Source organism: Moschus berezovskii, chromosome 9 (assembly GCF_049115385.1).
Source record: "Moschus berezovskii isolate FMDL1 chromosome 9, NW_MosBer_1.0, whole genome shotgun sequence".
In the NCBI taxonomy this organism is placed as follows: Eukaryota; Metazoa; Chordata; class Mammalia; order Artiodactyla; family Moschidae; genus Moschus; species Moschus berezovskii.
In genome coordinates this window covers 27,246,578-27,269,535 of record NC_142468.1, presented here as the reverse complement: position 1 = coordinate 27,269,535, position 22,958 = coordinate 27,246,578, and the positions used below count along the sequence as shown (strand labels likewise).

General features: G+C 40.2%; 1 protein-coding gene across 10 annotated transcripts in view; it reads left to right on the top strand.

Annotated features, from left to right (window-relative positions):
- SYNE2 (spectrin repeat containing nuclear envelope protein 2) overlaps nt 1-22,958 on the top strand; it is a 330,412-nt gene that overhangs the window by 264,820 nt on the left and 42,634 nt on the right. For all 10 annotated transcript variants that reach the window (XM_055435962.2, XM_055435961.2, XM_055435957.2 and 7 more), the window contains 9 exons: nt 840-1,044; nt 2,506-2,685; nt 3,333-3,461; nt 5,863-6,017; nt 6,126-6,270; nt 8,141-8,235; nt 9,445-9,679; nt 13,895-14,089; nt 16,282-16,407. In XM_055435962.2, coding sequence (XP_055291937.2) covers nt 840-1,044; nt 2,506-2,685; nt 3,333-3,461; nt 5,863-6,017; nt 6,126-6,270; nt 8,141-8,235; nt 9,445-9,679; nt 13,895-14,089; nt 16,282-16,407 — 1,465 coding nt within the window. The remainder of the gene's footprint in view (nt 1-839; nt 1,045-2,505; nt 2,686-3,332; nt 3,462-5,862; nt 6,018-6,125; nt 6,271-8,140; nt 8,236-9,444; nt 9,680-13,894; nt 14,090-16,281; nt 16,408-22,958) is intronic.

The following is a 22,958-nucleotide window of genomic DNA, read 5'->3' as shown; positions in this document are numbered from 1 at the left end:
CACCTGGAATCCAAAGGTGATTTTATTTTTCAGCCTGGTCCTCATGGAGACCAGCTATGTAAATCTGGGGCCTGAGTACTCCACTGCTGCCTGCCCTCAGTGTGCTAGCATCCTTTGAAGGGCACACTGGGGAACAATTTTCTCATATGATTAACATCAGTTTGCGCCAAGTAAGTAAGTTTCTGCTGCAAATCAGCCTAATACTAAGAGAATATACGGGAATTAACATTCCTCTAAAGAACAAAATATTATCAAGTATCAGGTAATATCTGCCATTTTTTTCTCTCCACAAAGAAATGAGTTCTATAACAAAGCGTATTTCTACAAAACAGTAAAACTTTAGAAAATGTAGAAAATAAGTACCCTTTGCTGAGAAGTAGAAAAGTATATTTTTTATTTCTACTTTTATATAAGGAACCTATTGCTTTTGTAATTAGAAATTAAATTTGATGTAAATACATTTTAAATAAGGCCTGTCTAAGGACCTGCTTTACGAAACAGGAGCCCTTCCCATGTGGAGAAATTTTCATCAGGTAAACAGTTTGGTACTTCTCTTCACCTTTGCCTAAAAGATGTTCATAATACAATAGATATTTCCTGCCAGTCACCAATTTTGCAGATTTTGTTGAGAATTATAAAGTCAATAAAGTATCCTAACTTGGAATTCTGTTGGAATTCTGTCTATATACTGATGATAGCATTCATTTTGAAAAGGCACTGAACAGTGCCTTAATTCATCTTAATTCATCTGCTGTTAGCTTAACGGATAGAGTATGCATTTGCTTTTGCTGCAAAGTAAGAGATGGATGGGGGTCCTGTTTCTTATTTTGCCCTGACAGGTGGACTCAGGTAAACCAAGACATCGCAGACCAGTTGCAGAGGGCCCAGAGCCTGCTACAACTCTGGAAGGCATGTAACAGTGCTCACGCTGAAGCTGCAGCAAGGCTGGAGCAGCAGGAAACAAAGTACCAACAAATCGCAAACATCAACACATCTGGGAACAACCTGGCAGAGATCCTGCCCCCAGCCCTGCAGGATGCAAAGGTAGGTGTTATGCCTATTGGGAAAACCAAAGGCAAGACAGCCTGATGGACAGGGCCATGACCCAGGGAGTAGACAGACCACAGGGAGGGATAAGTGGGTCAGGAAAGGTGTGTGAGCAGAGCATGTAGGACACAGGCAAGGCAGGGACATGCGGGGTTGGGAGAGCCAGGTAATGGCTCTCAGGTGAGGGTCAGGCAGTTGGTAGCTGAGTCAAGGGCACCTGACCACCTCCTTCCAAGTCTCCTCTTTCACTCTAGCTGGTAAATCTCTAAGGCAGAAGCCTCGTACAAAGTTTCCAATTAAAGCAGAAGTATATCAGGTGAATGTGGTCATCTAAGTAGATGTTGAATCTCTTGATTTAGAAAGAATCATAGATTCACCCCTTTGTTAATAAGGCTTTTCTGTGGAAATAATGATTTTTAGACTAATATTTAAGAGTTACATACTTTTCTCTGTGGTTTTATTCTGTTAATGACTGGCTATAAAGTAAATACTTTCTAGTGTTAAATTAGGTGACCAGATACATTTTGTATCTTTTGATACTATAGGTCAAATAAAGAGATATCAATTAGAGACAAGAATTCAACAGATATGAATCATATTTCTGATCAACTTCTACCTAATCTGTTGTTTATTTTTTTTATTCTAAAATTTTTATTTAATAAATGGTACAAAGCACAATGCCAAAAACATTAACAGTTAAAATTTCACCAAAATAAAAAAATACTATAGAAATACAGTAAAATACATTGAGTTATTTTACAACTGCCTCAGGCTGCAAAAAGAAAAAAAAAAAATCTGTTGTTGTTTAAAAAAAAAAACAAAACAAATTCACATAGATGAAATATTTCCAAAATCAGTTCTAAAACTGGCTTGGTCAGTGAGATTCCACACTCCCTGTATATGAATCCATTTCTGTTACAAAGTCTCAGACAGAGAAAAGGGTTGGATTGATCCTTTAAATGCCTTAAAGCAGATCCCTAAAGTGTTTGATGATTAGAAGTAGAACTCATAAGACTCTACCAAAGTCGTCTCCAGTTTCTATGAACTAGAAGCCCCAGCTTTATTTATCTGTGGTCACTTTTAGCTCTGAACTGACAAATTTCAAACTAGCACCAGTGATATGCATCACATAAAGAAGCATTAGCTTTTTTGGCTCTTTCAAATAATCAGTAGGGCCTTCCCTGGTGGTCCACTGTATAAGACTGCACTCCCAATGCAGGGGTCCTAGGTTCGATCCCTGTTCAGGGAACTAGATCCCACATGCCATGACTAAAGATCCTACCTGCCACCACTGAGACCTGGTACAGCCAAATAATAAACAAAATAAACAGTAAAAAAAAAAGCCACACCCACAATTTCAGGGCAGAAATTCTCCTAGATGTTGGTGGAGTGGCATGAGGTGGGGATTTGTTTTGGGAAAGGAAGAGAAATGTTTTACAATCACTTTTTCTCCTCCAGGGGCTGCAGTGTGATGTGCAGAAGACAAAAGAGGCCTTTCTCCAAAATTCCACTCTCCTGGATCGACTCCCACAACCTGCAGAGCCCAACACCCATGTGCTCCTGTCTGGTCAAATGCACTCCCTCCAGAGAGCTTCCTACCTGGAAAAGATGCTGCTTGTGAAGACAAATGAATTTGAGGTTCTTCTTATTTTTTCCATTCAAGTTAGAGTCTTGAACACTTGCACAGTTCCTAGTATCTTTTGAAGTGATAGTTATCAGTGCTTTGTGGGCTGCACGTTAGGGAAACAACAGAATAAAGACGCCCTAAACATATCTACCATTTGACACAATTCTGCAGTCATGTGATTCTTCAGTCACATTTCTTCTTTATTGAACATGTTAAAGTGATATATTTTATATACTGTTCAGATCACACAGTATTTGAATCTTCAGGTGGGTTAATTGAGTCATAGAATGGCTGCTTTAAGCATGGCCATTTGTGGTATATTTTATTCTCTTTTTGAAAAGCCTTTAGTTCATGAACTCTCAAAAAGATGAACAGAAGGTCATGGAGCTCCAGTATCACACAGTGGGGAAAACACTTAACTAGCAGGACTCTTCTATATGCCCCTGTCAAGCAGGTGATCTGTTCACCCCTGTGAAGGCGTAGTACTTTACCAAAGACACAAAGTAAATATCAAAGATGTTCTGGATATTCAAGATAATGAGCTGATAATGAACTCCTTAGGGCTGCAAACAACTTGAACTTTTATCACAAGGCTGTGCTTGCTTCTGTTGTAGATGCACATGAAAATTGTTTCTGATGAAAACTTCTCTTGTTCTAGTTTGTTCTATCACAATTCAAGGATTTTGGGGACCGGTTGGAATCTTTAAAAGGTCTCATTACACAAGAAGAAGAGAATTTGGATAAACTCTACCGGCAAGAAAAAGAAGGAAATCCTGACTTATTCCTGGTATTGCCAATGTTTGTTATTTCTACGGGCTCAGGCTCACCATAGGATAAAAAATAAGTGACTTCCTGTCATATTATAGAATCTATGTGCATCCTAACCCTTGAACAACAGCAGTCACTGATGTGTCATTCATTCTTGTCCTATTTTCCCTAGTGTTGAGAAAACTATGACAACACAGAGATCTATTTTATTTTTTTACACTTTAAATATATACAATTTATTTGTCAAGTATTTCCCTTTTTTAAATTTATAATTTTTAAAGATTACTTTCCATATACAGCTTTTACACATATTGGCTGTATTCCCCATGTAGTTCAATATGTCCTAGAGTCTGTCTTAAACCCAATAGTTTGTTCCTCCCCTTCCTCTATATTGCCCTTGGCCTTGCCACTGGTAACCTCTGGTTTGTTCTCTTTATCTGTGAGTCTACTTCTTTATTGTTATATTCACTAGTCTGTTGTGTTTTTTAGATTCCATGCATAAGTGATATCATACAGTATTCATCTTTCTCTGACTTAGTTCACTTAGCATAATGCCCTTCAAATTCATACATGTTGTTGCAAATGGCAAACATTTGTTCTTTTTTATGGCTAAGTGGTATTCCATTCAGAGAAGGCAATGGCACCCCACTCCAGTACTCTTGCCTGCAAAATCCCATGGATGGAGGAGCCAGGTAGGCTGCAGTCCATGGGGTCGCTAAGAGTTGGACACAACTGAGCGACATCACTTCCACTTTTCACTTTCATGCATTGGAGAAGGAAATGGCAACCCACTCCAGTGTTCTTGCCTGGAGAATCCCAGGGATGGGGGAGCCTGGTGGGGTGCTGTCTATGGGGTCGTACAGAGTCGGACACGACTGAAGCGACTTAGCAGCAGCAGCAGTATTCCATTACATATGTACCATATCTTCTTTATCCATTCATCTGTTGGTGGACACTTAGGTTGCTTCTGTATCTTGGCAATTGTAAATAATGCTGCTATGTGCATTGGGTTGCGCATATCTTTTTGAATTAGTGTTTTGGAGGGGTTTTTTTTTTTTTTTTTTTTGGCTGTATACCCAGGAATGGAAATGCTGGGTCATGAGATTTATTTTAGTAATATGCGTCAATAATTTCAGTAGACTTTTAAATCTTAAAGTCTTTAGTAGTTAGTTTCAGTGAACTAGAATAATCTAGCAATTGGATGTTGTGATTAACTGAATTTTTCTGGTTAGTAGATCAGAAAGTAAAATCCCCTATTAAATTAATGGTGTATTTTCCTTCTGTATTACCTTAATAAGTTTAGTATAGTTAACATAGATGAATGAAGAATTAACAAATTCTGGATCTTGATCCTAAGGACCAATATTCATAACTTAAATGAAGACTCAGCAAACTATGGCATAAGGTCTGAATGCAACCCCCACCTGGTTTTGTACATAAAGTGTCACTAGTGTAGCCATGGCCTTCCACTGTTTATGTACTGTCTGTGGGAGTTTTCATGCTGAATGTTTGCCACAGAGATCATATGGCTTATAAAACGCTAAAATATTTATGATCTAGCCCTTAACAGAAAAAGTTTGCTGACCCTGAACTAGACTCTTAGAGCAGAGTTCTGTAATGAGAACATGGATATTGTGAAGGATGTTTGCTGAATACATTGTTGACCTAGATGCTGTCCCCAGAATATTGTTTTAAAAATAAAATTTTGGTGAGTTTGCTTTCCTGTGATATCACCATAATATGGATATTTAAGTACCATGCTTTGCTAGGGTTATTTTAGGGATTGAATTTTCATTTACTTTGTAAATAAACTGCATGATCTGTTTAAAGTCAAGTTGTTGGCAGAGTAAATGGAACTTGAAGGTCCAGTGTGGATTCTTTAAAAAAAAGAAAGCTTATTTCCATCCTCTTCAAAGACAGGAATCCGAGATCACTCTCTGTTTCCTGGGCTGTTTTGATTCTGGCCATGTGTGCAGCTTATTCTAGAAAAGTAACAAAATTGACAGGTCTAGGTTCAGGTCCAATTCTGACACTAACTAACTGTGTGACTTTGGGCAAGTCATTTACCTATTTAAGCTCCGGCTTTCCCTCATCTTTGAGATAAGAAAGGCCTATAGGATTTCTGAGGCTTTTTCACCATCTAGGTATCTTAGTGAAGTAGTAGTAGTGAAGTAGCTCAGTTGTGTCCGACTCTTTGCAACCCCGTGGACTGTAGCCTACCAGGCTCTTCCCTCCATGGGATTCTCCAGGCAAGAATACTGGAGTGGGTTGCCATTTCCTTCTCCAGGGGATCTTCCCAACCCAGGGATCGAACCTGGATCTCCCGCATTGCAGGCAGATGCTTTAACCTCTGAGCCACCAGGGAAAACCAGGTATCTTAGTGGCATCCACAAATCTGGAATTTAATTTCTTTTTCATAGAATCATGTGCTGGCACTGACGGCCCAGTCACCTGGTATTGAGCATTTGAATGAAGTGAGCCTCAAGCTCCCACTTAGTGACGTAGCTATGAAGACATTACAAAATGTGAACCGGCGGTGGATCCGGGCCACGGCGACGGCCCTGGAACGCTGCAGGTCAGAATGGCCCAGCTCTCGCCTTCGGTTCCAATTATGGTAAAATTGACAGTTGAGTGCAGTGATGTCATTGTTATGTGGCTCTGTTCTGTTTTTAAACCTCTGTAGTGAGCTTCAAGGAATTGGATTGAATGAAAAGTTTCTTCATTGCTGTGAAAAGTGGGTCCAGCTTTTGGAGAAGATAGAAGAGACACTCAGGGCAAATGTGGCTGACAGCCTTCCTGCTCTTCTAGAACAGCAGAAGACGTATGAGGTAAATAAACCCATGCTCTGCCACTCTGTCTCCCCCTCTCCCTGGGGCAGTAGTCAGGGGATGAGAGATTTAAGTAAAAATATGCAGAATTCCTGTCAATCTTCAATCCCTAAACATAGAATGTATGTCTTTAAACAAATTTAGTTGTCGGTTGATCATTTGCAAAACTCTCACACATTTCATAAATTTCCAAATTTTGTTTTGCTACTCTGTTTTATTAATGACTTAACTCCTCCTAGCCAGGCTTCAGCAATACATGAACCGTGAAATTCCAGATGTTCACGCTGGTTTTAGAAAAGGCAGAGGAACCAGAGATCAAATTGCCAATATCCGCTGGATCATCAAAAAAGCAAGGCAGTTCCAGAAAAACATCTATTTCTGCTTTATTGACTACGCCAAAGCCTTTGACTGTGTGGATCACAATAAACTATGGAACATTCTGAAAGAGATGGGCATACCAGACCTGCCTCTAGAGAAATCTGTATGCAGGTCAGGAAGCAACAGTTAGAACTGGACATGGAACAACAGACTGGTTCCAAATAGGAAAACGAGTACATCAAGGCTGTATAATGTCACCCTGCTTATTTAACTTATATGCAGAGTACATATAACTCTGGGAATTGGTGATGGACAGGGAGAAATGCTGGGCTGGATGAAGCACAAGCTGGAATAAAGATTGCCGGGAGAAATATCAATAACCTCAGATATGCAGATGACACCACCCTTATGGCAGAAAGTGAAGAGGAACTAAAGAGCCTCTTGATGAAAGTGAAAGAGGAGAGTGAAAAAGTTGGCTTAAAGCTCAACATTCAGAAAAATAAGATCATGGCATCTGGTCCCATCACTTCATAGGAAATAGATGGGGAAACAGTGGAAACAGTGGCTGACTTTATTTTTCTGGGTTCCAAAATCACTTCAGATGGTGATTATAGCCATGAAATTAAAAGACGCTTACTCCTTCGAAGGAAAGTTATGACCAACCTAGACAGCATATTAAAAAGCAGAGACATTACTTTGCCAACAAAGGTCCGTCTGGTCAAAGCTATGGTTTTTCCAGTGGTCATGTATGGATGTGAGAATGGACTATAAAGAAAGCTGAGCGCCAAAGAATTGATGCTTTTGAACTGTGGTGTTGGAGAAGACTCTTGAGAGTCCCTTGGACTGCAAGGAGATCTGACCAGTTCATCCTAAAGGAGATCAGTCCTGGGTGTTCATTGGAAGGACTGATGTTGAAGCTGAAACTCCAATACTTTGGCCACCTGATGCGAAGAGGTGACTCATTGGAAAAGACCCTGATGCTGGGAAAGATTGAAGGCAGGAGGAGAAGGGGAAGACAGAGCATGAGATGGTTGGATGGCATCACCGACTCGATGGACATGGGTTTGGGTGAACTCTGGGAATTGGTGATGGACAGGGAGGCCTGGTGTGCTGCAGTTCATGGGGTTGCAAAGAGTCGGACACGACTGAGCGACTGAACTGAACTGAACTGAAGCTGAAGAAGTGAGACAACGCTTGTTTTACTCAGACCTCTCAAATCGAAGGAAATGGCAACCCACTCCAATATTCATGTCTGGAGAATCCCATGGACAGAGGGGCCTGGCAGGCTACGGTCCATGGGGTTTCAGAGAGTCAGACACAACTGAACAACAACAACTCAAATAAAAAATGACCAATAAATTGGTCTTAGATGTAGTTATTATTAGACCTATTTGCTTCTAAGATTGTATTCATAGGTGTGATGATTAAGCATTTTTTGCAGTTAGGCTCAAATCATTTGAAAATAAATTATCTCACATATCCTCTGTAGACTTTATTAGGAAATTCATGAAAACAGTTTTCACTAATATCTTACATTTTATTTCACGTACAGATGTTAGAAGCGGAAGTTTCTATAAACCAGACAATTGCCAATTCTTATGTCACCCAATGCTTACAACTCCTGGACACAGCAGAAATAGAGAAGAGGTAAGCTCTCCAGGATTCATGATGGCTGTGAGAATGTGGACGGCAATGCAACTGGGCGGGCCTTCCACCACATGAATCTTAGCATCAGTGCCTGTGGCTGTGCGATTGATAGAGTGCTATGGGGCCCGTCTTCTGGCTGTATATTAGGAAAAGTCTTGCTTCATGGCCATAGAAATATCAGGACCCCTTTTCCCTGTGGTAGAAGGGTGGGCTTAACAGACCAGATGATTTGCAAACACATGTCTGCCAAGTCCAGTTAACTAACTTTTTTATTCCAAAAGGTTCTTTTATAGTATGTTTTCCTCTCTACCTTCAGCCTCATGATATTTTGCTATTTAAAAAATAAATTTCAAAGGACTGCTGTTTCCTACAGTTGGCTATGTCACAGCTGTGAAAGAAGAGACTTCTTTCTATGCTGTGAACATGGGGTTGGGGTCTCTGGGCAGTTCCAGTCGGGCTGAGCAGAGCCCCTCAGATAGCCTGGTGGCACTGCCTGCACCTGCTCACACAGCTGGTGCATCTGCCAACAGCAGCCCAGAGTGGGCCTGGCCTCCTAAATGACTTCTCCATACGTCTCCATAGGCATTCGTTTCCTCCCCATCATTACCATGTGCTTCTGAATCATCTTTCGGCATCACTGATGCAGAAGAAATACACACCCCATTTCTTCCTACCTCTGAAGTAATCAATGCAAGCCAGTTTCAAGATGATTAACTACTTTTGATCTGATTAGCATGATTTTTCCCATAATAAATAAAAGGCCCTATTTCTCACATGAAGGGTGTTATTTATCTGGGAAAGAAATAGTTGAGTAGTTGCAGAAAGCATGTTCTTTATTGCTGGAATTATGTAGTGTACAACCCTCAAGTAATCAATAACATTAAAGGGACCTACCTATTCATCTATTTGCCATTGACCCCATGTTTAGTTTTCCATAAAGCACTTGGCATAATCTGTGTCAAAACAGCTTGTTTGAGGTCATGCATGTCAGCAAAATACCAGGCCATGTGCAGTTCTCTTCTGCTCAACACCTTTCACCAACCCACACACTGCCCCTGCTCCAGCCCCAAATTCCCCATCATGTTTAAGTTGAGTGGTGCTCAAAAATAGTCTTTCTAGGTAAAAATGGCAAATCTGAGTTCCCATTACACGTTGATAGTTATTTTTTGTGCACATAGATGTCAGATTTCTCTATCTATTTTCCCCAAGACCGGAATTTGTTTGGAAGTTCATGAGGCTCAAGGAGCAGTGGCAGAATGCAGCCCAGGGAGTTCGCCAGAGGAAGAGTGACATCGATGAGCTGGTGAGGCAGTGGCGGTCCTTCACCACCTCCGAGGGGGACCTGCTCCGCTTCCTCGCCAATACCAGCCACCTGCTGTCGGCAGTGAAGAGCCAGGACTGCCACAGCCTCCACCAAACAAGAAGCCTGATCCATGAGCTGAAGGTAGTGTGAGCCCAGCAGCAGTGTGGGAACCACAGGGTGCCTTTATTTGGAAGATGTTTGTTCGCTTCAGGTTTTGTGTTTTCTCTGATGCTCAAGTAGTATGCTCTCTGCAGTGGAGAGGCCAGTTGGTCATGGGGACCTTAGTCAACCATGTCCTGAGCCTTGTGGGGTCAGAAACCCAATCTTATCCATTCATCCAGAAATAGTGAGGCTCCCCTGGGCTGTGGGCACAGAGGTGGACTGGGGATGAGTAGGGAGAGTGCAGAAGTTTGGGATGACAGACTTTTACAGCCTGGTGCTTCAGTCGTGTCCAATTCTTTGCAACCCTATGGACTGTAGCCCACCAGGCTCCTCTGTCCATGGACTTCTCCAGGCAAGAATACTGGAGTGGGTTGCCATTCCCTTCTCCAGGGGATCTTCCTGACCCAGGGATTGAACCCACATCTCCAGTATCTCCTGCATTGCAAGTAGACTCTTTGCCATTGAGCCACTGGGGAAGCCTGATAGACCTTTAAGGCACTGACAAATATACAAATGATTACCACAGTAGTAGTTTACAACAGGACTCCTGCTTACTCTTTTTTATAAAAAAATTTTTATTTATTTGGCTACACCAGGTCTTAGTTGTGGTACTCGGGATCTTTAGCTGCAGCCTGCGAATTCTTAGTTGCAATAGGTGAGGTCTAGTTCCCTGACCAGGGGTCAAACCCAGGCCCCCTGTATTGGGAGTGCAGAGTCTTAGCCACAGACCACCTGGGAAGCCCCAGATTCTTGCTTACTCTTGAAGGGCAAATTCATTTAGACAACAATCCAAAAGTTGCTTGTTGAAAATAGGACTTAGAACAATTAGTTGGCTATTCCCAGGGCATGTTCCATTGAGTTATCGAACCATGCATGACATTAGAGAGACAGTTAAACAAACCAGCACTCTTCGGAAGTCCTGTGCTTGCCTCCTTTATTTATCTAGGTGTCAAATATTAATTGAGTACCTGCTCTGTGCTGGTCACTGTTTTAAATGCTGGTTATATTGTGTGGACTAATAGAAGACCTCTGCTCTCATGTGGCGATCAGACAAATCAATAAACTAGAAAATAGTAGTTTGTCTGATTGGTGGGGGAAATCGGACAAATTAAAAAATAAAGAAACTGTCGGACTGCAGCATGGCATATGTGGGTCATTAAAATAGGGCCGATGATGGAGAGACTAAGTGACTGCTTTAGATTCGATAATCTCTAGGGAGGCGACATTTAAACTGGAACCTGAGTGACAAGAAGGAGCCAGCTGTGCAGAGAGTTGGGGGTTGGGGGCAGGGAGCAGTTCAGACAGGGAGCAACTTTCCTGAGTCCCTAAGATGGCAACAATCTTAGCAAAAACGGGGAAGAAAGAAGGCTCATAAGATGGGTGTAGCCAGTAGGCAGCAGTGATAGAAAATGGACTTGAGAGGTAGTCATGGAGGAGCATTTTGGAGAGAGGCGTGACAGCTGCCTAATAGTCTAGGTGTAATAGGTAGCTGTTGAAACTGGAAAAGGAGACCACATGATATGATTTGTATTTTTAAAGATCCTCTGGCTGCTCTGAGGGGGATGGATTGGGCTGGGGGTGGGGTCACAGAAGCAGGAATCGCAGCGTATTACCTCTGGTTACTGCTGCATCACAGCGAAGAGTTCTTATTCTGTCACACAGTCCTGTAGGTTGTCAGGGCTGTCAGGCAGCTCTCAGCAGGCGTATCTCAGGCACTCTGAGTCAGATGGCAGCTGAAGCTGGACTCATCTGAAGGCTCCCTCACTTTCATGTCTAGTACTTCAGTTCTGGTGTTGGAAGAATCCCTTGTACTGCAAGGAGATCCAACCAGTCCATCCTAAAGGAGATCAGTCCTGGGTGTTCATTAGAAGGACTGATGTTGAAGCTGAAGCTCCAATACTTTGGCCACCTCATGTGAAGAGCTGACTCACTGGAAAAGACCCTGATGCTGGGAAAGATTGAGGGCAGGAGGAGAAGGGGACGACAGAGGATGAGATGGCTGGATGGCATCACCGACTCAATGGACATGAGTCTGGGTGAACTCCGGGAGTTGGTGATGGACAGGGAGGCCTGGCGTGCTCCAGTTCATGGGGTCGCAAAGAGTCGGACGCGACTGAGCGACTGAACTGAACTGAACTTCAGCTCAGACAGCCAGGATGTGGAGCAGCTGGGGCTCCTTGGGCTTTATTCCCTGTAGATTCTACACATGGCGGCTTCCAGTAGCTGAACTCCCTACACCCGGCTCAGGGCTTCAAAGGTGCATGTCCCAGGGAAAGGAGAGCCAGGGAGAAGCTACACCACCTTTTTAGACTTTGCCCTGGACTTCAGCCACTTCTGCCATCCTCTGTTAATCAAGGCTATCACATGTGCCCACAGAGGTTCAAGAGGAGACGTTAGCGATACCACCAGTTAATGGGGAGGGCAAGGTTCTAGGAGAGCATGTGGGGCTGGTAATATTGTTGTGGCCATTCTGTGAAAAATATAGTCTGCCGTAACTCACTAGGCTGTTTCAGTGGTCTTGGTTAGTTGTTAGGATGGAGAAGACAAGGGTGATCACAGTGAAGATAACAAGGCTGTTTGTAGGTGAAGCTTACAGGATGTGCTTATGGTTTGGATATGGCAGGTAAATAAAACTCTAAATCCCGGTGACTCTAGGTTTGGAGGTTGAGGATCTTGGTGATAGTGTGCTGCTGACCAATCAGGGGAGACTGGATGAGAAGCATGTCTTTTGATGAGTTCAATCTGAAATGGCTAAAAGACATTTATAACAGTGGCTATGTCAGCAATACTGAATATTAGAAGGACAAGTGTGGAGGGGCAGTGTTCCTTGAATTGCAGTTTTTTTTTCATTTGGTTTTCATGGAGTTTTTTCTTTGTTTGTTTGTTTTGATGTTTTGATTTTTCGGTCATTTGGCTTCTGGGATCATAGTTTCCCAACCAGGAGTTGAACCCAGGCCTTGGGCAGTGAGAGCTTGGAGTCCCAACCACTGGACCACCAGGGAATTCCCTCTTTTGTGCATTTGGGCTATCCTAAGTGCGGAGAGTCAGACACGACTGAGTGACTGAACTGAACTGAAGTATCGTTGAAACTGTCTTTGTAAATAAATGCTCAATTGAGTTTTTTTAAATATCAGCTTCCATTTTGAAAAATGCCTATATATGTTTCCCTTGAGAAATTAGAAAATAAAGGAAGTCATATTTACAACAGAAATAAAAGCCATTTTTTTCTTCTGAAACCAAATACTTTTGGAAATATGAATCAGTTGTAAAGTTTTTACTTCGTTTTTATAATATAAATACTTGGTTTCAGTCCCTTTTAAAGGAAAATCTATATGATATCCAATGAGAATTTTTAAAAGCTATCCCTTTAGGGCAAACACTGATATATAAAAGTGTTTAAGTGCTAAAGTGTCTATTTTTATATTTTGCCTTTTATTTGTTCTCTCCTTTTTTAAAAAAAGGAAATTATTTAGAGTAACTAGAAATTATCAAAGATTATAATTGTACAATATTGAGAAGTATAGAACAAAATACAATTATTGGAAGACAATTTCTCTATAATATTGTGTTGGCCCCTGCCACACGTCACCATGAATCAGTCACAGGTATACGAATGTCCTCTCCCTCTTGAAGCCCCCTCCCATCTTCCAGCCTATTACATCTCTCTAGGTTGTCAGAGAATGCTGGGTTGAGTTCCCTGTGTTAAATAACAAATTCTCACTTGCCTCCTTTTCTACATATGGTAATGTATCTTTTAACATGATGTGCACATTCTACGCATGTGGGTTAGGAGTAAGCTGACTATACCATAGTGGTATTTGCTCTTAGTATCAGATCTAATACTCCAGTCATTTTCTTAATACTCTTGCATTCATTTATCTTGTAGACTTTTATTCTGTGAAGTGTATTTTTATACACTTCTAATCAGTATACTAAACACCTTTTATCAACGCTTGGAAATTATTTTAAGAAGACATCATTTAGTGGTATGCTGTCTACTCATTTAAATATCAGCCTTTGATGTGAATGAGTATCTGTGTGTGTGTGTGTATTCTAACCAGATATGTTTAATTTATATCTAGTTTAACATTTAAGAGAGACTCTGAAGGAAATACACACAAACACGTGCAAAGAGTCATATTTTGATCACATCAAAGGCTTAAGCAAATTACCTTTTTTTTTTTTTCTTTAAAGAATAAAGAAATTCATTTCCAGAGGTGGCAGACTACCTATGCATTAACCTTGGAAGCTGGGGAAAAGTTACTGAACACAGCTAACCTGGAAACTAAAGAGTCAGTTAACAAGAGAATCAGTCAACTTCAGGACAACTGGAAGGACACAAAACTCCAACTCAGAGAAATGATTAAACAGTTCCAGAGCACTGCAGAGGTAACTCAACATTTTTTTTCCTTTCATGATATTTAAATGTAGTACATAGAATTTTTGTTTGCTCTGCAAAGATGGCAATGATTTTAGGAAATCACAATGTTGTGGGTCTTCCAAGGGACCTTAGGTCGGGCCCTGCTGGTCCACAAATCATGATAGTTACCTAAAATAATACTTTAACACTAGAAAAGCTTAGTTAATATCTAAGTACTTGAGGTGCTATTTTATATTTACCTTTATGAAACAGGAAACTAACTCATGTTCAACGGAAGTTCAGTAACCAAAGCTAACGTTCCACATGTAGTCTGTCTTTGAGTCTAGTATATGAAAGTAAATATAGTGATGCTTCATCTTTCTGCTACCTTCAAAGAATCCACTTTTCCATATAATTGAATTTCCCAGATAATTTATGATTATACCTCTAAAAACCAAAATGTCTTCTTTTGAGTGATTATTAGAGAAATCCTTAATTTTTTTTATGTTAAAAAATCCCAAGTTGTTCTTAAGAACTCTGAGCTGCTTTGAACTTAACTCCTGCGCTGTTGTGTTTTTTGAGTTCTTGCGTGGCTTTTATGGATTTTCTTTCTTTCTATTTAATGTTAAGCTGTCTATTTTTACTTTTTATTTCTCTGAGAATACTTACTCCTTATAGCCCACTCTTTTCTCTAATCTGTTGTATGTGTATCAAAACCAGATAACCAAGCTTGTCAGAGATATTTTTCTGAATGAAGAATAAATATGTGCTGAGTTAGGGCATGAACATCTCTCCTATAAATAAAGTGTCTGAATTTTATTTGGTGTACAAACTACGTGAAATTAGTTAACTCCCAGACCTTTGTTGAGCACGTGCCATGTTTGTAAATGCAGGGAAGGTTTGGTGGAAGTGAAAAGGACTCACAGTTTTGTTTCCCCTTCAGTTTCTTCTTGGTTATGTTCCAGAGAGTTGATGTTACTAGATCAAGTGGCTTCTCCTTAAGTGAGCGTTAGTATATAGTTGGGCCAACTCAAGGATATTTAAGTGTTAGTTGCACTGAGGAATAGAATAGTATTTGAGTCTGTGTTTGTCTTTAGTAACTTCAGGAGAGTAATTTTAGTAATATCAGGAATAGAAATTTATCGTAATGGATTATAATCTCCCTTGAAAATACAGGCAGAATTAAAAAAAAAAAAATACAGGCAACTATTTGTTCAGTAATATAAGGTTTAAGGAAAAGATCTAGTATGAAAGAAAGGCATCCACAAGGGAAACTGCAGCTTTGGATCGACGCACTTTTTATTTATTTGGAGTATAATTTGTTCACAATGTTGTGTTAGTTTCTGCTGTCAACCAGGTGAATCAGCTGTGTGTTGCCTATATCCCCTTCCACTTGAGCTTCTCTCCCACCCTGCTCGGTCATCACAGAGCACTGTGCTGAGCTTCCTGTGCTATACAGAAGCTTCCTGCTAGTTACCTGTTTTATACGTGGTAGTGTATGCATGTCAACACTACTCTGTCCATTCATCCTACTTCTAACTGTATGTACTTGGACCAGTCAGTTTTCTCTGAGCTTCAGTTTTCCCATTTTAAATGTGATACTAACACTTGCCCTGTCTGTCTCCTAAGCTTATTATAATTACAGTGAGATATTGAAGTTGAAAAAGCTTTATAAACTATAAAGCACTCCAAGCTGGAGGTGGCAGTCAGAACAGTGGTGAGAAATAGAATGAAACTTGACTGTGAAAGGGTCACTAAAGCCGAGCTGTGTCTGGAAGGGGGAGAGAGAGCAGAGCGATGGCATTAGAAAAGAAGACAAGAAAAGTGGTTGAGTGCTTTTGCTTTTCAGTGCTAGTAGAGTGTATGGCCAAGACTGGAAATGTTAAAAATCAGTCCTTCCAGTAGCCTTTGAAATGTGAACTTTTCCAAAATTAAGATAGAAACGACTCGCTAGATCAGAGATACGGGGAGGGAGGAAGAAGTATTTCTAAACAAAAAGCAACCCAGTGGTTGAGATGAGCCACGCATAACACTGCAGAGAGGCATTGAACATCCTGTCATCCCAACTGCTTTGTCAGCTAAGACAAGGACCTGGGTGTCTGTGTGATTTACAAAGACACATTTAATAGAGCAATTACATGCATTAAATTAATTATCTTTTTCCTATAATTCATTCTTCAACAGAAAAGTACTTACCGATTTTAACACTGTTTTCAAATAGACCTGGGACCAGTGTGAAAAGAAAGTCAAGGAGTTGAAAAACAGGCTGCACGTTTTAAAGGCACAAAGTAAAGACCCTCTTCCAGAACTTCACGAGGAGCTCCACAGAGAAAAAGAACTGATTAAGGTATTGAGTTCTGAAGTAGTGTTCAAGATAATCACTCAGCTGTTCTCTGAGAAGTTGAAGTGTTTGTCTTTCGTTGTCTGTGTGACACAAGTTTTCAGGTCCACTTGGAAAATATTTTTTCTACCTTCTGTGTAATACACTATGCTGGTTGCTGAAACAACTAGAATCCATGCTTTTTGAGATTCATGTGTGAAGGCTAGAAAGATTTGTCAGAAATTCTTATTTGCATTAGTTTGACAAACTGCTTCTAAAAGCTATGAGAGACCAAAGAACCAAGGACACCCACACTCACGTGTGAGAATGAGGGATGGAAACACCACACCTGAAACGAAGATCTATTCAAATAAAACACAGTACTCAAGATAATTTGGTATAAATGCTAAGATAGGCAGACCAATGGAATAGAGCAGAGAACCAAGAATTAAACCATGCATACATGGAAACCTGATATTGGACACTGGATTAATCAGTAAATGGACACCAGGATAACGGGCATCTATATGGACAAAACAAAAATCAGTGCTTCAGTGAATAAAGATACTCTCTAAGTGCAAAAAGTAAAATTTGAAAACTTTAAGAAGGAAACCTACAAGTATATCTTTATGACTTAAGTACAGAGTATTGGTACTGCTTCAATTCAGTTCAGTCGCTCAGTCGTGTCTGACTCTTTGCAACCCCATGAATCACAGCACGCCAGGCCTCCCGTCCATCACCAACTCCCGGAGTTCACTCAAACTCATGTCCATCGAGTCGGTGATGCCATCCAGCCATCTCATTCTCTGTCGTCCTCTTCTCCTCCCGCCCCCAATCCCTCCCAGCATCAGAGTCTTTTCCAGTGAGTCAACTCGTCGCATGAGGTGGCCAAAGAATTGGACTTTCAGCTTTAGCATCCATCCTTCCAATGAACACCCAGGGCTGATCTCCTTTAGAATGGACTGGTTGGATCTCCTTTCAGTCCAGGGGACTCTTAGAGTCTTCTCCAGTACCACAGTTCAAAAGCATCAATTCTTTGGTGCTCAGCTTTCTTCACAGTCCAACTCTCACATCCATACATGACCACTGGAAGAACCATAGCCTTGACTAGATGGACCTTGGTTGGCAAAGTGATGTCTCTGCTTTTTAATATGCTATCTAGGTTGGTCATAACTTTCCTTCCAAGGAGTAAGCGTCTTTTAATTTCATGGCTGCAATCAGCATCCGCAGTGATTTTGGAGCCCAGAAAAATGAAGTCTGACACTGTTTCCACTGTTTTCCCATCTATTTCCCATGAATTGATGGGATCAGATGCCATGATCTTCGTTTTCTGAATGTTGAGCTTCAAGCCAAACTTTTCACTCTCCTCTTTCACTTTCGTCAAGAGGCTCTTTAAGTTCCTCTTCACTTTCTGCCATAATGGTGGTGTCATCTCCATATCTGAGGTTATTGATATTTCTCCTGGCAATCTTGATTCCAACTTGTGCTTCTTCCAGCCCAGCGTTCCTCATGATGTAAGCAGGGTGACAATATACAGCCTTGATGTACTCCTTTTCCTATTTGGAACCAGTCTGTTGTTCCATGTCCAGTTCTAACTGTTGCTTCCTGACTTGCATATAGGTTTCTTAAGAGACAGGTCATGTGGTCTGGTATTCCCATCTCTTTCAGAATGTTCCACAGTTTATTGTGATCCACACAGTCAAAGGCTTTGGCATAGTCAATAAAGCAGAAATAGATGTTTTTCTGGAACTCACTTGCTTTTTTGATGATCCAGCAGATGTTGGCAATTTGATCTCTGGTGCCTCTGCCTTTTCTAAAACCAGCTTGAACATCTGGAAGTTCACGGTTTACATATTGCTGAAGATTGGCTTGGAGAATTTTGAGCATGAGTTTACTAGTGTGTAAGATGAGTGCCTTGGCTAGACGGACCTTTGTTGGCAAAGTAATGTCTCTGCTTTTTAATATACTATCTAGGTTGGTTGTAACTTTCCTTCCAAGGAGTAAACGTCTTTTAATTTCATGGCTGCAATCAGCATCTGCAGTGATTTTGGAGCCAAAAAAAATAAAGTCTGACACTGTTTCCACTGTTTCCCCATCTATTTCCCATGAAGTGATGGGACCAGATGCCATGATCTTTGTTTTCTGAATGTTGAGCTTCAAGCCAACCTTTTCACTCTCCTCTTTCACTTTCATCAAGAGGCTTTTTAGTTCCTCTTCACTTTGGTCATGTATGGATGTGAGAGTTGGACTGTGAAGAAAGCTGATCACCTAAGAATTGATGCTTTTGAACTGTGGTGCTGGAGAAGATTCTTGAGAGTCCCTTGGACTGCAAGGAGATCAATCCTGGGTGTTCATTGGAAGCAGATGGCTGGATGGCATCACCAACTCGATGGACATGAGTTTGAGTGAGCTCCGGGAGTTGGTGATGGACAGGGAGGCCTGGCGTGCTGCAATTCATGGCGTCGCAAAGAGTCAGACACGACTGAGCGACTGAACTGAACCGAACTGAAGATGAGTGCAGCTTTGCGGTAGTTTGAGCATTCTCTGGAATTGCCTTTCTTTGGGATTGGAATGAAAACTGACCTTTCTTTTGGGGGATTTTGCCCTCAAATCGTCCTTCTGTTTCTCCTCTGTAATATAAGATGTGGCCTCTGAGAGTCCATTGAAAGCTCTTCCTTTATCAAATTGCCTTGTGTTTGAAATTAAAGTTTGACTGAAGAATTCATTTTTTAGAGGACAGTAGTTAGGGGTTTTGCTCAAATACAGTATTTCTGTAGTATTTCCCAAGCTATATTCTGCCTAATGGATACTACACTCACAAAAATTCCTGGGTATATCAGGGCTTTGCAGAAGACAAGGCAAACTCACCAGTAGGAATTTGGACCTGTTAAATTTCCAGGTTCGGAACTCCATCTCTTTCCTTTCTGCAGATTTGATGTTGGAAAGACATCCCCAGCCTAATGGAATATAGTTTAATTTTTTTTTCCTTCCTTTAGTGACTTCAGGGATCTAATTAAAAATAATTAGGAAGAATTGAGTAGTCTCCTACTTCAAGCTGTGCTGGAAATTAGTGTCCTCCTGCCTGAACCTTTTTTCTTCGCTGTAAAAATTTCTAACACGCAAGAAAATTCAAACTTAACAAATAATATGACAAATTTCCATGAAACCATCAGCCAGCAGAAAAATAAAATAAGTTCAAATGCCCTATATGATCTCCAAGGTATTCCCTGTCCCCAGAGGTCCCCACAGTCCTAAATTTGGTTTATACCATTCTTATGCATTTCTTTATCATTTTACTACATGTGTTTGTAGATCTTGGTGGAGTATAAAAGTATTACTTTTGTTTTTAAACTTTATATAAGCAGTACCATTACTCTGTACTTAAGTCATAAAGATATACTTGTATGTTTCCTTCTTAAAGTTTTCAAATTTTGCTATTTACACTTAGAGAGTATCTTTATTCACTGAAGCACTGATTTTTGTTTTGTCCATATAGATGCCCGTTATCCTGGTGTTCATTTACTAATTAATCCAGTGTCCAATATCAGGTTTCCATATATGCATGGTTTAATTCTTGGTTCTCTGTTCTATTCCATTGGTCTGCCTATCTTAGCATTTATACCAAATTATCTTGAGTACTGTGTTTTATGTGAATAGATCTTCGTTTCAGGTGTGGTGTTTCCATCCCTCATTCTCACACGTGTGGGTGTCCTTGGTTCTTTGGTCTCTCACAGCTTTTAGAAGCAGTTTGTCAAACTAATGGAAATCCTGGTAAGAGTTACAGTGGAGCTGTATTGAATTTATAGAGTAATTCAGAGGAAATTAACATCTTTTTGACATTGAGTACTCCTGTTTTCAATTATGGCATATTTCTCCTTTTAATCATGCTGTTTTATAACTTTATGTAGTATTGTACATCTTTTGTTAGATTTATTTCTTGATGTGTTACTTTTAAAGCTATTGAAAATACTGTTTTTTTCTAATTTTATTTTTTGTTTATACTGATGCCTAGAAATATGATTGACTTTTCTACATTGATACTATATTTAACTGTCTTGTTAAACACTTTTATTAATTCTGATAATTGTGTCAATTCTTTTGGAGGTCTATGAACACAGTTACCATTGGTGAATAATGACTTTTTTGGTTATTTTAATTCTTATACTTCTGTCTACATTGGTCAGTACCTCCAGAGCAGTATTGTAGAAGCATTGATAGCTGGCCCCTATGTGTTAGTCCTGATTTTAGAGAGAATGTTTTCATTTCACCATGAAGTATTTTTGCTGGTCATGTGTTAGTAGATGCCTTTATTAGGTTAAGAAGATTCCTGTCTATCCCTGATTTTCAAAGTTTTTATCATTTCTATATCTTTAAGTTTGGATCTAGACTTCAAGTAACAGATAAGAGGACTTGGAGTGCCTCTGAGTTGACACGTAGAATTTCCTCCCATCAAGTCCAGAAACCTGTGCAAAATGTGAACCATAAACCCATGTTCAGTTCAGTTCAGTCGCTCAGTCATGTCTGATTCTTTGCAACCCCATGGACTGCAGCATGCCAGGCCTCCCTGTGCATCATTAATTCCTGGAGTCCACCCAAACCCATGTCCATTGAGTCGGTGATGCCATCCAACCATCTCATCCTCTGTTGCCCCTTTTCCTCCTGCCTTCAGTCTTTCCCAGCATCAGGGTCTTTTCAAATGAGTCAGTTCTCCGCATCAAGTGGCCAGAGTATTGGAGTTTCAGCATCAGCCCTTCCAATGAATATTCAGGATGGACTGGTTGGATCTCCTTGCAGTTCAAGGGACTCTCAAGAGTCTTTTTCAAAACCACAGTTCAAAAGCATCAATTCTTCAGTGCTCAGCTTTCTTTATAGTCCAACTCTCACATCCATACATGACTACTGGAAAAACCATAGCTCTGACTAGATGGAAAGCCCATGAGGAGGCACGATTTCTCCCAAGTAGGACAATTCTCAGTTTCCTCTAGGATCCTTTCAATTTCCATAGCCTCAGCATTCTATTTTTCTGTGCAAAAATTGGGGAGAGGGGACAAGAGCATTGAGTTCATTCAACCTATGACCATATTCCAAAGAGATCCCAAATAACCTGAAGCCTGTCCAGAGCAGTGTTTATCTTTCTTATGTCACTTGGGGGAAATTCCTAACCACTCAAACTTTACTTTCCTCCTTGGAAAATTACATTCCCATCACAGCCAAGTTGACATATGGGGAAGTTGCTTTACATGGTTATATGTGCCTGTATATGTGTGTGATTTCTTTGTTGTTGTTGTTCAATAACAAATCATGTCTGACTCTTTGCAACCTCATGGACTGCAGCATGCCAGGCTTCCCTGTCCTTCACTGTCTCCCAGAGTTTCCTCAAATTCATGTCCATTGTGTCGATGATACCATCCAGCCATCTCATCCTCTGTTGGCCCCTTCTCCTGCCTTCAATCATATTTTATATGCTAACTATAAACTGTTATGAAAATTATTATCACTATAGTGAGCATCTATGTTCACAAAACTTGTCAAATGATTGAATCCATGGGATAGTTTTATTTTTTAAATAATTTTTATTGAAATATAGTTAATATATAATATTATGCTAGTTCCAGGTGTAGTACACAGTGATTTGACATTTGCATACATTATGAAATGATTACCACGATAAGTCTAGTAATCATCAGTCCTCATACAAAGTTATTACAATATTATTGACCATGTTTCTTATGCTATATATTATCTCTCTGTGGCTTATTTATTTTATAACTGGAGGCTTGTACCTCTTCATTAAGTGTTTTTTGAATAAGTAATGTGGTCACATGGTTCAGAATTCGAAAGAGTATACTTGAAAACTTTTTCCCATCAGTTTCTCTCCACAGAAGCAGTGTTACCAATTTGTTATATTTTCTTGCAAAGATACTGTATGCATATACAGACCAATACATATATACATACACACACACACACACACATATACACAGATTTATTTTTTGATCCTCTTTTTACCCAGCTGGTAGTGTAGAGAAACAGGACTTGACAATCCCAACAATAATTGAATCCATCGGAAGGCTTAAATGCTGTTGTGCTGTGTTAGAGTTCAGTCAAAGCCTGTGCAGTGCACCACTTTATGTAGTCAAGTTTTCCATCACATTCCTTATGGATAGTTGGAATTTCACAGGTACTTTTGCAGTATAGAAAATTTATCTTGTTAAATTAAGAAAGGCAAACTTATCTGACATGTTCTCTTTTGCAATTAGTTTTGGTTGCAAATCTGGAGTATTTTCATTTTAAAATGGAAGTGTGAGTTTTGAAATGTTTACAGAAATAAGTGAACTTTTTCAGCCTTAATAGATTATCTCATTAGACCTCACCCAATATATTGTTTGATTCCTTGCTTTTTCACTTAGTATTTATGAACATTTTAAAGTTCTTGAGATATACTGCCAAATTCTTTTCTTTCAATCATACATTTTTATATTTGAGGACTTACTTTATGCTAGGTCTCTTGGTAAGTGCTAAGTAGGCAGTGCATTGGTGAGAAATGTTGTCATGCACCAGCCAGTGTGGAGCTGATA